General features: G+C 39.3%; 1 protein-coding gene across 1 annotated transcript in view; it reads left to right on the top strand.

Moving 5' to 3' along the window:
* The first annotated feature begins 248 nt into the window (after window positions 1-248).
* Window positions 249-16880, top strand: part of GUCA1C (guanylate cyclase activator 1C) — a 34645-nt gene continuing 18013 nt past the window's right edge. The window contains exon 1 of the mRNA XM_009888489.1: window positions 249-440. Coding sequence (XP_009886791.1) covers window positions 249-440 — 192 coding nt within the window. The remainder of the gene's footprint in view (window positions 441-16880) is intronic.

Raw genomic sequence — 16880 nt, 5'->3', positions numbered from 1 at the left:
CCTCATGCCCTGCTGAGGCTCGGCGAACTGACTATGCACAAAGACTGTAATCAGCTGATAAAACCATGGTGCACTAAAACTGGGCGCCAATAATCTTGCTAGGGTGCTATATTTACTTAGTCTATATTGGTAGTGATCTGTAAGAGGTTTAAAGTAGCTCTCAAAGGCAGAGTTGGTGTTTGAACGATCATTGTTGCGAAGCAAGAATAACTAAATACTGAAAAAGGTTACGTGGTATGTTTGATGCTATGGGTGCTGCTGGATCAGCGGATGACATTAATGCAATGGAAATTCACCATTGGTACACAAAATTTATGAAGGAGTGCCCATCTGGACAACTTTGTATGCATGAATTTAAACACGTCCTGGATCTACACGGACTTACTCCAGAAGCTAACAGCTATGTCGAACAAGTGTTTAACACATTTGACATGAATAAGGTAAGAATTCATTCTTAACTTGCTGGCTTTCTTATGGCTGTATCATTTGATGCATTCAGCGACATGTCTCAGAGGGCTGGCAACGCTGACTATTCAAAGGTAATGGAAATGATTCAGTAGAAAACTACGGGCAAATAACACAAGTGGCAGGCAAACAATTTTGAATGCTCTGTTCCTGGTGCACTTGACATTTTGAAAATTGTGTACAGTCATTCTAATATGTGATGAATAGTTTCTCGTCTTTGAAAACCAAATTTTTTTATTATGATTTTTAGTGTTTGTTAATAATTGGAAGTTTTATCTATATGACTCTACCTGAAAAATCTTTTCTAAAGCAGTAAGCATTTGGCTGGGTGTGTAGGTACTAACATTTTAAGAAGATGCAACATAGACACAATATGATTCCTTCTGTTGCCAAATAAAATATTGCTGGATTCATTCCAAGCACCTTCTGTGGCTTGGTTTGGTATCAGTCAATCCCTCTTTCCCAAAGACACATCTGCCTGGTTTTGGTCCCTTGTACCAGTTTTACTGTTTAACATCCTGGGTCATCCCACAGGCATCCAGCGGCTCTAAGTTGCATTGCTGTCTTATGCCCTTCCAACTCAGTGTTCATACAGGTTCCTTCTAGTTATGAGACACATCCAGAAGACTGTGCCTTGTTATTTTCCCCTCGGAAAGAGAGAAGAGTGGAGAGTCATCTGTGATTCTTACAAAAGTGTCTGTCCTTGACTGAAATAAGGTTTAGGCTGAATTGCCAGTACTACCCAAAGTCTGCTTCCAGCTAATAGAACAGATGGGCCCATCATGGTATAAAAACTTATTTAAAAAAATAAACTATAAAAGCATTAGTATTCTCTACCCATGTTATTAATCTCAATGAATTCAGAGAGGTAATGAAAAATGTGTTATTACATTATATGAATGATTTTAGTGGCAGGTTAAAACTGGTCCAAATTGTAGACGGAACTACTCCAGACAGTTTCAATTTCCAGAAATGGTCGTTCTGTTCTTTATTATTAAATGAATTATATTTGTTTCAGAAAATGCTGAGAGTATGAGATACCTTGTATGTTTTTACAGCCAACCTTTAATTTCTTGTATGGTGCCCAGTAGACTAATAATTCCCAAAGTCAGTACCATTGCTTATACCAAGTGTTCTTGTTACGCTTTTTTCCACACATACCCCCACCCCCAATTCAGCTAGCTTTTTTGGTACTAGGTAATTCTTTCTCACATAATCTTCAAGTACTCTTCCTATAAAATCAGACTTATCGCATGCTCTTTTCTTCCCCCCTGCCAATTACCAGATGGTTAAATATGGAATTTGATTAAGTAGAATCACCTAACTCAATAGATGTGCTAATTACAGTTGGTGAGCAAACTTCAAGTCTATCAATATGAAATCTGACTGGCAGAAATTGTCAGCTTACTGTGTTCTTTTCAATTAATAAATCGATGCATTATGTTCCCCAGTAAAGCTTTAACAATGCTAACTTTGGGTACTGCACGTGGACAATGTTTGAGCTCATCTAAGAGCTTTTTTCAGTTTAGCTTTGATGTGTACTGCAAAAAGCCCCTGACACCTCAGTGCTATTGAGAAATATTTGGAAAAAAAATCCAAAATTTATTTTAGGCAAATACTTGTAAAGCAACTAGTGACTTGAGGACGTTTCAGAAAATTGAGCCCACAGCTTGTTTTAGTTACTTTTTCAGAAAACTAGAATATGAAATGAAGACTTCTTGAAAATCAGGCTTCTGTTAAGATGATAGCATAACAGTGCAGGACCAACCACAGACATTGGGAAACTGAATATTTGCCATGGGATTGCTGAGGGTGTGGAGACGGGAGAAAAAAGTGCCCTTCCAATAGTTTTGCCTAGGAGAACTTGCCCTGCTGTTGGTATTGATCTATATATTTGAAAATACCTGTTTTACTCAGCAAACAGTGCATCCAGCATGGGCAGAATAAATTAGATACAAACTTATAGGACACCGTTGCTCTTTACCACCTTACTGCATTCAGCCATCTCTACAATTTGTAGTCCTTGTAGTACCGAGTGTAATTAACAGTTTTCTTCACTTGTTTATATTACTTACAGTATTGAGAATGTGCACATAGATGCTGGCATTGGCTTTTTATATACTGGTGAATAATACTTTTCCATATCTAGCTTATTTAGAGTACCTTTCTGTAAGGAAAAAGTATTTTGAAAAAGTAGCTAGTCATTCAATATTAAGACAAGCTTTATGTGAGCCTGAGACCTGTGTAAATAGGGGAAAAGAGCCCCAAACCTAAAAGGTGGGAAGCTTTTTGGAGTTTCAGGTTTGTTTGTAGGGTTTTTTGGGCGGAGAGGACAAGGGGTGGTGTTGTCTTTTTGTTGGTTGCTTTTTTTACAAGTTACTAATCACGGTGCCTCCCTCCCAGTACTAATAGCTTGGCACCCAGGGAGTAGCTTGCTCAAGTTATCTGATGAATATTAAGACACATGCCGTAAACTTGTCAGGTTATACACACATCAGAGTTTCACTGTTACATAGTCCTATCCATCAGCCTCTGATCCTGTTCTCTTGTTTCCCCATAACTTTTAAATCAATTGGCATATTGCAATGACATTTCAAAGAGCAGGCATTTCAGCTAATTAGTTCCTAAAGTTTTCATAAAAATGGCAGCTGGGTGGCAAGGACACATCCAGAATGAATGCGCACTCATGTAGACTTCAGCTTTTATTCATTGTTTTAGGCAACAGCTGGCTGGCAAAATAATCAGGCACTTGTTTCCTTTTGCCTGGTGAGGATACAGGGTGAAGTTGGGGTACCAGGGTGCAGAGATTTAGGGGAAAAAGAGAGTTTGTACAAATCTAGGCTTTTGTTTTCCTGTTCCCAGAAGAGCTTGTATAATTAATGTTCCATGTTAAACAGAAAAAGATGTTTCAATGTTTTATCTGTTTGGAAATCTTCCCCCCATTTTAATGAAATTAAACAACAACTTGGCCTTTAGGGCTTCATAAAACCCACTATAAAAACTGCTTATGCTAGGCTTATAACTTCATTATTTAATAATGAGCTCCCACTAAAGATCTGATATTCATTTTCAGTCCTGCAAGATATTGTAACTATCCTCAATTAGCTACTGTAATCTGAGACATAGATTTTAATGTATATTTTCTTAACTGAGCTGTTGCAGCAATAGGACCAGGAAAAGTTATTTAGAAGGCAGGAGTGATATGGCACATTTAGAATAGTCATATACCTGGGACTGTATAGTCTGTATCCTTTGCAGCTGGAAATAATATGAAGAACGTGGCATCTACTCCCAGAAAAAGGCTGGCAATTTTTTTTTTTCCCTTGTCCAAACTATTTGTATACTGTAGTGGCTGGAAATGCTTAAGCTTTTGGAGAAACGAATGAGAATATTTTACCTGGATGTTTTACTTTTTCATTTTTAATAACAGGGAAAAAACTATCTATTTTTGATGAAATAGCAACAGTATAATTTTTAATGATATGACAACAGTGTAACTACAAGATTCAGATACAACACAGAGCATCTAGATAAGCTGTAGCTGAGTTTTATTTTTCTCTTGCCTTGAATAAAGTCTTGTGAGAGCCTCACTGAAAAGCATGTGGCAAAGGAGGCCCAGGACCTCTACACCAAATGCCAGGATTTCATAAGCTTCCCCTTCGGGATTCACACCACATCTGTTTAGTTTGATATGATGCGTATATTTATCTGTTGTAATGTATGTTTCCTGTGAAGTCATTCTATGGGGCTTCAGGCTGGCTTACAGAACGAATTTACGTAAGAAGAATGAGCTGTTGGCATACCAGCTTGCCAAGAGTAATGCATATGGGATTTTTATGGCTTGGCACCAGCTTTCTCAGCAACAGCACCCTCATACTATTCTTGATCATTCCGACTGTAGTGACACTTCTCTAACAAGAGCATGACTTATGTGCAGTACAATCAAAATGCATTTGTCTTCTGAATTCTGGTCTTAATACAGAAATCCAGCTCAAGACTCCTTTCCATGTTTATTAGAGCTGAAGGAGCTTATTTCAAGATGACTCAGCTCTTCGCAGGTTAGATGAACCAAGTCTCTTCATCCTCCCTTATACTTCAGTAGAATAACAATGTATCTGATTTGGTCAGTGGAACTATTTAACTCTTTCTTAACAGAATAAGCAGATAACTCTTTTTTGTGTGTGTGAAAGAAATGTCGTGGTTTAACCCCATCCAGCAACCAGGATCACACAGTTGTTCACTCACTGCTCCCCTCCCACCCACGGTACAATGGAGAAAAGAGGGAGGAAAAGGAAAAAAACCTCATGGGTTGAGATAAAGACAGTTTAATAGAACAGCAATGGAGGAGAAAATAATAAGAATTATAATAATGGTAAAAGAATACACAAAATGAGTAATGCAATACAATTGCTCACCATCTGGTAATCAGTTGCCCAGCCTGTCCTGGGCACTGATTGCAGATGCCTGCAACCCAGCCAACCCCCATTTATATACTGAGCATGATGTCTATGGTACTGAATATTCTTTTGGCCAGCTTGTCCTGTCTAAGCTCCCTCTCAGCTTCTATGGTAAGCTGAAAAAGTCCTCGACTTAATATAAGCATTACTTAGCAACAACTAAAACAATATGTGTTATCAGCAGCAGGTATTTGGTGTTTAGGAAGTGAGATTTCAAGTAAATAGCAGACTTTGGTTGCTGCAAGCTTCTCCCTGAACCTGAAATTGCTGAAGATACCTCTATCAGCTTCCAGTTTCTATGATACTGAAAGTGCTATGCTTTAAATATTCAAATTTCTGTCACTGTATTATCTGAAAACCCATCACTGAGCCTGTATGAACAGAACGTGTGTGTTAAGTGGATTATGCAAATGAAGCAATATGATTACTTTTTAGTGCCTCCACACACTCTTACTGTTTCAGAATTATATAAATAAAGACATGTTCCTGGTTCTTTTTACCTCAAGATTATATGAAAAATGTTTAACACATGCTTGGTTTAGATGGGATATTAAGACAAATTCAAAGTATGTACTTTTAATTGGAAAGTCATGAAGAGTCTGCCTTCAGTTAAAAGGTCCCCTTCCTGAATTTCACTAGTTCAGATTTATATCCTTTCCTCAGGTTCTAGCGTGTGAATTTCACCAGTTTTTGTAGTTAAATAACCTGATGTTTCTTGTGAGATTTTATCAGAATATCTGTTTTCAATGTTAATGTTATGATAACTGTATGGTCTGTTTATATATATCTTCCTTCAGCTGGATGAATGCTTACTGGCACACACCAGAGTCACCATACACATCATTAGTATTTTGCAGAATTTATGATTCTCCCTGTTTTCCAAAGGGCTGAATGCAAAGCGCTCCAAACAAAGCACAGCACCACCATTTCACAGTTTGGGAAGCATTCAAAGTCATCTTAGCCAGGGCGTTTTTAGTGTAAAGCATGGTAAGTTTCGCAAGTGTACCAAGGCTGCAAACCTGACATAACATCTTTCACAACGTGAGGATAAATTTCATGTTTTGTCTTCGCAAGAGCCCCTGCAGAAGCAGGTTGAGCCCTGGGAACACGTCGAGGTGTCAAGGTAGCTCTGGCCAGAGAGAAGGACCCAGCTATTGACAGGCCTGCTTGCATTCAAACAGATCACGAGGGATCATCCTGCACAGTTTCTATTTTTGCCTAATCCAGATCCACAGGGATCTTTAAGAGGTTTACGGTAGTTTTATAGCTCCTGGTTTGTTGGTGAATTCTAGCTGGAGGTAAGCCAGGGAATATAGGAGCACTGCGCAAAGGCAAACGGTGCGGTGTGGATGGAGAGGAAGGGTGGACTGTGCTATGGGTGCTGGAGAATCAGTTGATGATTTTGCTGCAATAGACAACAGTCAATTATACCAGAAATTTATGAACTATTGCCCCTCTGGGCAACTTACTCTCTATGAATTTAAGACAATACTGGGTTTACGTGGTATGAACCCTCAGGCAAACAAGTATGTTGAGCAGGTGTTTCACATCTTTGACAAGAATCAGGTAAGAAATTTTCTTGGACTATTTTCATCATGAAATGTGTGTCTTAACATGAACAGTAGAGGACTTTGGCCTAGTGATATCAAATAGGAAGCAGTGGGTAACCAGGAATTGGGGTTTTTCTCATTAATTTCCAGCAGCTGTGCAGCATTACTTAAGCTGAGAAAACGGGATTTGTTGGACTCTTTTCAATGTCATTTAGGTTGTTTAAGAGAAGAGCTCTTCAAAAATCTACTAAACAAGATTGATTCCTTGTAGGCAGGACTGGGCAAGAGTCCTAAAACCCTCACGTTCCGCTCTTTCACTATTGGAAGGCTGTGTGACTATTTCTGTCTTCACTCTCCTTTTTAAAAATTATCTTCCCCACCATTTCTCAAGTAAAGTCTCTTCAGATCTATTGAACTGCATTTTTCGACAGTTACAATGAATCTTTTTTTTTTTTCTTTATTTTATTATCAACATTTTTATTCTTATTTGGAAAGTTTGTAAAAGAGTAACACAGCTGTTTTACTTCCCTATCCACCCCTTTAAAAAAAAAGAACTTTTAAAGCTGAGCAGTGGAAGGAAGGTAGACTTGAATTATTGCATAGATCAGAAATCGGAAGACCATGTTACTTCTAAAAGATAAATGGAAAGAATCAAGAACTGCAGTGGAAAAAGTACAGTTAAAAACAGCAACAGGTAAAAATAAGTAAAGTAGAAAACAGCCCTCCAGGAGGGGGAAGAAATAAGTGAAATGTAAAACAAACAAATAAATCAAATTATCAAAATTATGGCGCAAGTATAAAGAGGTGGAAATAAATCTTCAAATAGTGGAAAGAAGGAGGAAATAGTGTCTCATCCCTTCTTTGTACATTAATTGAAACCCTTGTGAAACTGAAATGCAAGCTGTGGAGAAAAAAAAGTGTTGAAGAGAGAAAAAGTGTAGTGAGAGAATATTTTTCCATTGGAAACAGCCGCTACTTGGACAAAAACAGCACGTGGGAATAAATGGGGTCATTTGCTCAGCTGGAGTAAAAGGGAGAAGAAGAGGCTGGGAATGGCAGCCACAAGATCCAGCCCCTTGGGATGTCGCTCCAAAGGTCCTGCCTCTTCCACTAGCACAGAAAAGCACTTGAACAGGTATTACTAGACAGAAATATCCCGTGCTCTTTAGCAAACCCTTGCCTTGCTACCTGGAGCCACTAGGAGATGAAAGTTACTTAGTGTCTGCTTGGGTTTGGGAAAGTCTTCAGACACCAACAAGCAGAACATCTTGAATCAAAACAATGGTACCTAATTAGGGAAGACAGCCTTTCCTTTTAATTAAATGTTTACTGATGTCTCTCTCTATTGGCTTGGTTTTCTCTCTTCCAAAATGCTTAACTCCATGGATTTTATTGGTGGTGAGGGGGGGGGAGGAAAAAAAAAGAAAAAAAAAAAAAAAGAAAAAAAAAAAAAAAGAAAAAAAAAAAAAAAGAAAAAAAAAAAAAAAGAAAAAAAAAAAAAAAGAAAAGAAAAAGTATGTTTTAATATCTGAAGTTCTTCCAAATAGCTGTGCTGTGTAGGCAGATAAAAACAGGAAGCTGGGAATTAGAGTTGTGTAAGGTTGTATATGTAACGTTATTAACTGGAAAGAATCCAATTTGTATAAGCTGAAATCCTTCATGAAAACAGCCTGTCGCATCAAAATGTTGTTGGGGTGGGGGGTCAATTCAGAGATATTACCCTTGATACTAAGATTTTGGGGACTCTTGAAACAAGAATTTATTAACTTAAATTGAAAATTACTTTTTATAAACTTAAACTAATGGTAGCTACAGACAGTTGAAAATCAAGTCTTTTTAAAATTTCAAAAGTACGCATTTGTTTGGTTCTTTTCTGCCCCTCCCTTTCCTCCCCAGGTTATCCACACACAAAAGTTGGGGAGTTTCTTCTCTATTTAGTTATTTCTTCCACCTGGAGTCAGAACATTTCATTGATGTCCCAGTTTTTCCCTGGATGAGAGGACTCTCTCCCTTCAGTTCTAATAAGACCACTTAAAAGTAACAGTTTAATGGTCTCTGTCCTTAATCAGAGGCTGTTAATCCCACTCGTAGTTTCCTGCTGCCCACAAGGCAAAGCACAGCTCCAGCTCTTGCCACCCCTGAGTTCAGGAAAATCAGTGAATTTGTAATAGCTACAAAAAGAAAGTATTCCTGACTCATCCACCTGACAAAGGAGGATTCATCTCTTTGGCAACTAGAAACCTTGGTGAAAATAACAGCTTCAGGAGTGGGCCCTCATTGTGTTAAGTCTTTAACTTCCAAATGGAAAACATAAAGTCAGTATCTCAGAGCACTTCCCATAATCGTTAACACGAAAACAACTGCATTACAAATGGTTTTGTGGGAAGTATAAGATTTGTTATTTCATTAGGCACGGTCTGATGGTTATTTATAGTTACTGGTGCACTGTAGCGTGTGTGGCTAACAACACCCACAAAATCATGTCTGTAAGTGGTTAGTTTAATGGCAAAAAAAGCCTAGGCTAGATTGCGCGCAACTAAGACAAGCACAATTGCTTATCTCATCACCAGGACATGTACTGTTGTGCTACACTCATAATCTCCATGTCAGGAATAATGAAGCAGTAGTACAAAAAGGAATCAGACATAATAGGCTTCTATAGATGTATTTTTAAATGGTCACTGCCTTCTGTTTCAGTTTTAAACCCATTCACAAATGCAAGGAGTTCATTTCTTGTAAAAACATCATAGCAGGCACACAAGGAATGTTATTATGAACTAACAAAATTGTGCCAGTGCTTGATCAGTGTTTTCAATAATTAAGCAATTGTACATATATTCCCACATACTTTGCTGTGTATACCATGGTTAAAATGCCATAGACAGTAGCAGTGACATTTCTTTTCCTCATGCCCATGCTTGAGTTAGGAAGAATTTAGTAAGTCCTCTTGTCTCAGGCGTGGAGATTAGGTTGTGTCCTACTAGAAACTTGCCTCATTGAGGCAAAAGCTTTCTAGTTTATGAAGGACAGGAAAACTATCCTTAAAAGCAAGCTACCATTCTGATGGAAGATACAGGAGGAGGAAAGGCTAGTTTGGTCCTCCTCCTTGTAACATGCATAGGAAAAAGAAAGCAGGATTTAGAAGCTAAACACTCATTCAAACAGTTAGAAAAGTGTAGCATGGATCATAGTGAGAAGATGGTGATGTTTGGGACCTCACAGTACAGGACTTAATTTATTTATTTTTTTTTAAAGCCTTCATGGGGTAAATTTTTCTGACCAGGATAGGCCATTCCGTCTCTTCCTGGAGGATAACCTCGTCTTTCTACAATTTTGTATCTTGTCTATATGACTCTTTCATTTGGGCAGCCTAGGTAGTCCCTCTGAAAACACCTCACACAGGTCTGCTTGAGGTGGGTTCCATCTACCTTAAGAGAAATAAATGGACTCTGAAGCTGGCTGGAGATGAGGAGTAGCCATGTGCAAGGGGGGAACTGGCAACAAAGTTAATAGAGGGAGATGGCAGGATAGGGGGATAGAAACTATGGTTTTAAGTCAGTTGGCCAGGCTGAACATGCAAATGCCTGCAATGGTGCTTTCTGTGGTCCTGTAGCTCCCCTCTGCAACTGAAACGAGCAGTGGCAGATCTCTGTCTCATTCAGCACGGGTAAGATGCAGCATCTGACAGCAGTGAAGTGCAGAGAAGAAAGGGGATGGAAGAACAGAGAGACAGGGCAAAGTCCAGAAGTACAAACTGAGTCATGCAGGAAAGAGAAATGGCATTTTTCAGAGCAAATGGCAATCAGAAATTGCTGAGGAAGGAAAAAGAAAATGCAATGGATTGAGTCAGAGTGGATTAAAAAAATCAAGAGGAAAAGACAAAAAGTTAATTGGCAAAGATGATGCAACTTTTAGGTAAAAAATCTAAAAGGTAGGTAAGCTTTTTATTCAAATGCATTTAAAACCTGGCATTTGTCACTTCAAGTGCTAGCAGTTGTCTTTTTTGTCTTACACTTCAAACAGGTAGCATTCAGTTGAATCTATCAGCATGGAAAGATGTCCGGCCTACTTGTTTCACAACACAGGGATTTAGTATCTGCTGCCTACAGCTGCCTTACTGCTGCTTTCATAATACCCAAGAGAAAGAGAATGTCATCTTTATTATTTTACTTTTCTGCCATTTTTTATATCAAGGTAGTTCCTGATTACCATGCTGTGAAGTTGGTTGTTTTGTTTTGTTTTTTTTTAAGTAAAAAAAAAAAACAAAAAAAAATCAATTGCTATTTTCAAACTCTGTCAAAAGACTACCTGTTCTTCACTTTTAAAGACACCTAGATGACATCATCCTTTCCAAAACTAGTGAGAATTTATACAATTTTCAGAGCAGGATTAATGAATCCAATTTTTTTTTTTTCCTTCATGTTTCCTTATGGAGACAGTTTTGCTTTACCTGTAGTGTGTGTTTTCTGTGTGCCCCATGTTCTTGCAGTTCAGCAACAGTCTGTCCTCGAATAAGAAATCTTCTTTATTACAGGACTGTCATTTTCAGTGCAAGTACATAGTCCTGTTGCCTGTTTGTATCTTTTTTTTTAAATTCCCAAAGTATTGTACAGACTCCAGAAAGCTCCTCGGCATCTCTCATGTAGATCTCAATAGATACCGTAATTTTACCTTCATCTTTTAGCATCAGTTCAGTTTGCTACAGATAACTCATTTGGAATTGCTTCACTGGGCCTCCTATGTACAAACTAGTCTCTATATCTATTGTTTCGGAGTTCTTCAAAATGGCTTTGCCATATTAGTTTCATCAGTTCAGCTCCATATTGTTATGAATTTTTCTATTTTTATTTATAAAAGTAGAAATGTCCCATTTCCGTTGGCTTCAGGAACAGGTGATTTCTGTATGATTTCTCCTATCTAAGCACGTGTTTTGTCTGTGAGTTTATTAAGCACTGTCAAACTATGCAGTGGGTTATAACTTTTGGCCTTGTTGCGCTCCATAAAACTCACCTCCCTTTTTTTTGTCAGGTGTAATATCAGCTATTATATACTATTCCAGTCCCCCACCAGGAGTGAGGGATGCTGTGAGACTGAATCAGATCACTTTTTCCCCAGGTGTTTTTGCTGTCTTTTACAGGTATTTTAGTTACTGTTTATTAAACTAAAGGGATCCTGAAAAGAGGTATTACATTACAGCTGGAATGATTTTAAAGTAACATCCTTTTGTAAGCTTTTTACCAGAATGTATGAAATCTGACAAAAATCTGACTTCTAAGGCCCCATCTTTAAGTCAGTGCAGTGGTCTCTCTCATGTGCCTCAGTCACCATGGGTACACTTCTCCAAGACTTGCTATTTGGAAGCAAGTAGGAGTAATGGGGTTGTTGGGCGGAGAAAATAGGACGGAGGGTAGAGGGATTAGTAGGTGTGAGCAGCTCCAGAGTTCCCTATGCCTAAGTGGGATCCTGTGAACAATGCTTGCAGAAGGTCATGTGAAGAGACGCAAGAGGCCTGTCATTTGCCAAGTAGAAGAGATAAAAGAGGAAGGATGACTAGCACTGGATGAGTGTTCATATCGAGTTTGCAGCCTGCTTCAGTCATGTTCCTGGTGCCTTGTCTTTCTCTGGTGCTTGACACAATGATTAGTCATCGGTTTAAGAGCAGGGAATGATGGCTGAAGGAAGAAAATTCGGGATTTTTATCAGACTGTGAATAGCCAAGAGGTTTGTCTGCTTATTTCCTTTCACCTCCCTTGTCCTTGCTTCCTTTTCACTCACCCTCACTGCTCCAGCTGGCACTCGCCTGCAGATGAGGTGCCCGCATGTGGTGTGTCCCCACTCTCCCTCAGTTGCTGGGATCACGCAGCAGGTCTAGGCCTCAGAGACGGTCTCTGAGGGAAAGGCAACACACCAACCATCCAGTTTGTTGTATGTACTTTGCCTGCTGAATTAGTTTTGGCTAAATCAACAGCAATGTCTGTATCTTCCTGTTTAATCTTCAAAAGTTCATGGGCACTTGAGGAGTGTTCATGCCTTCTTACTTGTATGCCACACTTGGAAGTATATTATATTAAGCTTAATGATGTCCTGATGAAGAGAGCTGTAGCATAGCCCGTTAAGAGTATGGTAGTCCTTCTCAAAAATTGACCTGAACCTGTAAGACATTGATTGCTCTCTGGCTTAAGTTGGGCTGGATGGAGGTTGCTGTTTTTCACGACGTGCTCGGCACCTCATAGGACTGTGCTCTTTAACTCCACCATGTGATTATAAATGAAAAGGATAAGTGAGTGGGAGTGTCTTGTTTCTGCCTCTCTAATGTCCTATAGTTACACTGATATTTATAGCTCTGAATTTGACTGTGCTATACTAATGCTCCTGAGCCGCTCATCTCCTTGTATAGAAGCTAATCAGTACAGAAGTATTATTGATACCTAAGCCCTTTCCCTGACCTTACAGAGGAAGAAGGAATTCAGCTTCTGAAAGCTGTAAAATAAAAAGCAGGACTACAGCACTGACCAGCAGCAAGGAAACTGGTATTTAATTCACTTATCAGACCAAGGTGACTCTTGTTAAAGAAGTCACTGTAAAAGATTCCTGTTCTGCTCGGGTTCTGTCATGAGGCTGGTGACCAAAATTGTGTGTTTTATCTGGAGACCCGTGCTGAGAGGCGAGAATAGGGTGCAATTGCACACATATACAAGATACCACACAGCATATTCATGATAAGAATTTTTCTTTTTCTAACATGTATGTTTGTAGTCTCTGGGAGAGTCTAGATTTTCATGAGCTATAATTTGAGCATCGCTCTCTTTCCTTCTACTTTAGCCACGTTCTGAAATCCCATCTGGTTTAGAACTGGGCATTAAAGGTAATCTCACATGAGTACAGATATTCACTAAATAAAAATAGAAACTTACATTGTAAGAGGTTTACCGTGACCATTTAAATGCAGTATTAGTCTGAGTTCTGGTCATGAGAAAGACTCCGAACCTCAGAGATATAAATGTGAAAAGAAAGAAAAGAGACACTTTCTGCATAGTAACATGGGCGCCAAAGAATCATTACCAGAAGATGGCCCTGCCCCAGAGGTGCACCATTATTACAGCAAATTTATGAGAGAATGCCCATCTGGGCAACTTAGTCTGCACGAATTCAAGAAACTCCTGGATCTGCAACATCTGGATCCACAGGGAGATACATACATTAAACGAGTGTTTGATGTCTTTGATCTGAACCAGGTAAACTTTCTTTTCTTTATTTCTTTAATCTTGTGCTATTGTTTTCGTTTTGAGTTGTAGCCTGCAGGCTCTTCTTTGTGCTCTGCTCACAAACCTGTTATCGGGGACAGGGTTGCCATTCTGGTGCACTAGAGGCAAAGAAGTGGGACTGGGCTTTGAGGGCTTTGAGTAGGAATCTTGTTAGTACTTTCCAGGGGCACTTAAAAAAACATCAAGAAATAATTCAGAAAATGAGATGTAATTTCCAGTTCACTGGTTATTTTTCTGTCCTCTGCTTGTCCTGTGCTTGTATATAAGCATATGAAAATACAAGTTTTTACAGCAATGTTAGACCAAGAGGAAAATATGGTCTGCGCTTAACCGATGATGAAGTGCAGTGTAGATAAACAGATTTGTCCAAAGTACTGTATTGAACTTGTGGCAGAGAGGAAAATGTAACTCAGATGAGGTGATCACACACAACGCCCAAATTACAAGACCAAACAGTCTACCAAATGAAGAGGTGAAGCAGCTTCTCCAGCATATATTTCTAATTTACCCTTCCTGCTACTGCAATAACTGCTTGTGACTGCAATCAGCTCTCTGTAACGTAGCTGGCCCCCAGACGATACATATGTTTCTTAGGTGTACAGACAAGGCCAAAGCTATGGCCATCTGATACTTGTGTGTAGCACCTTTCGCTGGGTGTAAAAGACCTTGTGGTTGTGGAGGTAGAGCGCAAAAGACATCAGAGATTCGAACAACTGACAGACTGGCAGACAAGTGTGGGCTGTTTTCTAGGTCTGTCTTGAGCACTGGCTTATGCTCGTAAGGTCCTGGAGCTGGCCACCTTGAGCCCTTCACTCATTGCAATGCTGGAGTGTCCCAAGACACTGCCTGTCAGCACATGCTCTGCGGAGTTGTGAACCCTTCAGATTTGTGAGACCTTCAGATTTTAGATTAATGTAAAATTGGGGAGAGAGGAACAAAAGCAGGTTTCAGAAAGAGCATTTGCTTACCTTTAGTTGATGTGGCAGTGGCCTAACATACTTAAAACAAAATGGGAACCCTCTGCTAATCGTTGCTTCTTCTATCTGGTGTTTCAGTGTTGTGTCACCCTGCTCTGCAGGCTGTCATCACTCTCACATATGAAGTCATCAAGCTGCCAGGTAGCAAAACAACTTTTCCCATAAGTAGAGGGCAGATGCTCAGGGGGACACGTGTTTTAAACATGGAGGGACAGTATGCATAGTGTGGAGGACAGAGAGGCAGGAGGAGCTGCACCAGGACTGTCTGCTGGAGAACATGTTGTCTTTTCAGCACAGCTTTCAGGATCACCATCCTGAAAGATCTCAGCTGCCTCATCTATGTGACTGAATTTCCTCTTTTACCAGGAACTTTCTCACTGCATCTTTCTGGCCTTTACCTTATCATTGTCTCCATCCTTATCTTTCTAAGATGAACCAAGATCAATCAAGGCTAAAGGACGGAAAAGCAAGTGCTGTTTGGGTAGACAATGAGCAAACTTGAACCTTCTCCCATGCTTCCACCATCTCACTTTTACAGATATGTGACCTGATTTTTTCCTTATCTAACTTTTTGTGGCCAGACAATACCATGGTTTAACAGTGGGTCTTTCACAGTTTAAAACTGCTATGATTTCTAGTGCTGAAGCTTATATATAAAAGCATATAGTCTGGGGACTAGTTTAGAGTTGATCTAAATCTAAATAAACTCATTCTGGAAAACTTAAGTAATTTAATAAGGTTGTCTACTCTCAGCATAAAATATATTTTTCTCATGTAGGCTTCTGTTTTCTCACAAATAGGAATCTGCTTAGAAAGCTGTGCTAAAGTGTTAGGCCTAAATTAGTCTACAATTCCAATTATAGCAGCCTAATGCTCCTTGACTGAAGTTGGGGTTATCCATGCTTGGAGGTATTCTATCATACAATAAAATGATAAAACATTCTTAAAAGGTGTACAGAATTTCTCCTCTGTCTTTCATGTATGCCTAGTTTAAAACCACTAGCAGGTAAGGTGTGGAATATAAACCTCATAAGATGCTAATGGGACTTGGCAGGGCAGGGAAGGGGAGGGGGGTAATTACAGCTGTGAATTGTATTCTACCTCCTTGTTAGCTATGTTGCTTCCATCTGGAGTCTGTTACAGACATGTTTCTCCTAGGTAGGATTTGCATTTTTAAAAAACCAACTTGCCAGTAAACTGGAAACAGTTAAAAAGGAATTATGGCAGCATGGTAGGGTGGTTTGTTTGGTTTTTTGGTTTTTTTTGACAATATGTGACAGATTGAAAGCTTATTTGAAGCTTGTTTCAGTCAAGTCATCCATACAAATACCAACAGGAATTCGCTTGCAAGCCAAATCTTATCATTCCCTAGACGACTTTAGGTTGCAGATAACACAGCAGTTCAGCTCCCCACTCATGGAAATGACTATGGTCAGTGGACGCACAACAGGGAGGGGTACATCTTCACAGCACAATGCAATGTCGTGTAGAGATTGAGGTTACCTCTGGTCTTGGCAGCAGGCAGACCATGTAAGCTCAGAGCATTGCACTAACTTACCATGCCAATGAGGCAATGCTGCTGTGGCTGTATGCCTTCTTGGAGTCAATTATCTTGCATGTTTATATGTGGCAGAGTGTAGTACCGTACAGGTATTCACGCCTCTGGCTCAACAGAGTGAATCTGTTCAATGTCTAAAAGCTGTTTCCAGCCACGGTCTGTTTCTGTTGGAGATTAGAGACATTGGCTATGTCCTAAAAGCTTTCTTCTCAGGAACATGCTAAATAAACGCTAACCATTTCTGATGTGTCTCTTGTGCAAACCACCATCTGTTTCATAATTACATGACCTTATACACCAGGTATGCAGATGTCTTTAATTTTTCCATGTTTCTTAAAAACAAGGGTTCTGTCAAGACTTTTCATCCCTTCCTTGACCTCCATGGGATGCTTTGCTAATAATTAAACAAACAAACAAATAAATAATGCTAGTGAAGTTTGAAAGTAGTTCTTCATCATTCTTAGCTCCAGTGAAAAATAAAGATGCTGAATGTTCAGAACTCTAATTGCAAAGTTAACTTTCCTTGAGATTATCAAGAGGAGTGCAGGAGGTAGCATTTAAGCAAACATTTTATTCGTGACTCATACGTTATTACTTGTAAGCATCAT

This window comes from Charadrius vociferus, unplaced genomic scaffold (assembly GCF_000708025.1).
Source record: "Charadrius vociferus isolate BGI_N301 unplaced genomic scaffold, ASM70802v2 scaffold487, whole genome shotgun sequence".
Lineage (NCBI taxonomy): Eukaryota > Metazoa > Chordata > Aves > Charadriiformes > Charadriidae > Charadrius > Charadrius vociferus.
The sequence above is the reverse complement of the archived record's forward strand: the minus strand, read 5'-3'. Positions and strand labels throughout refer to the sequence as shown.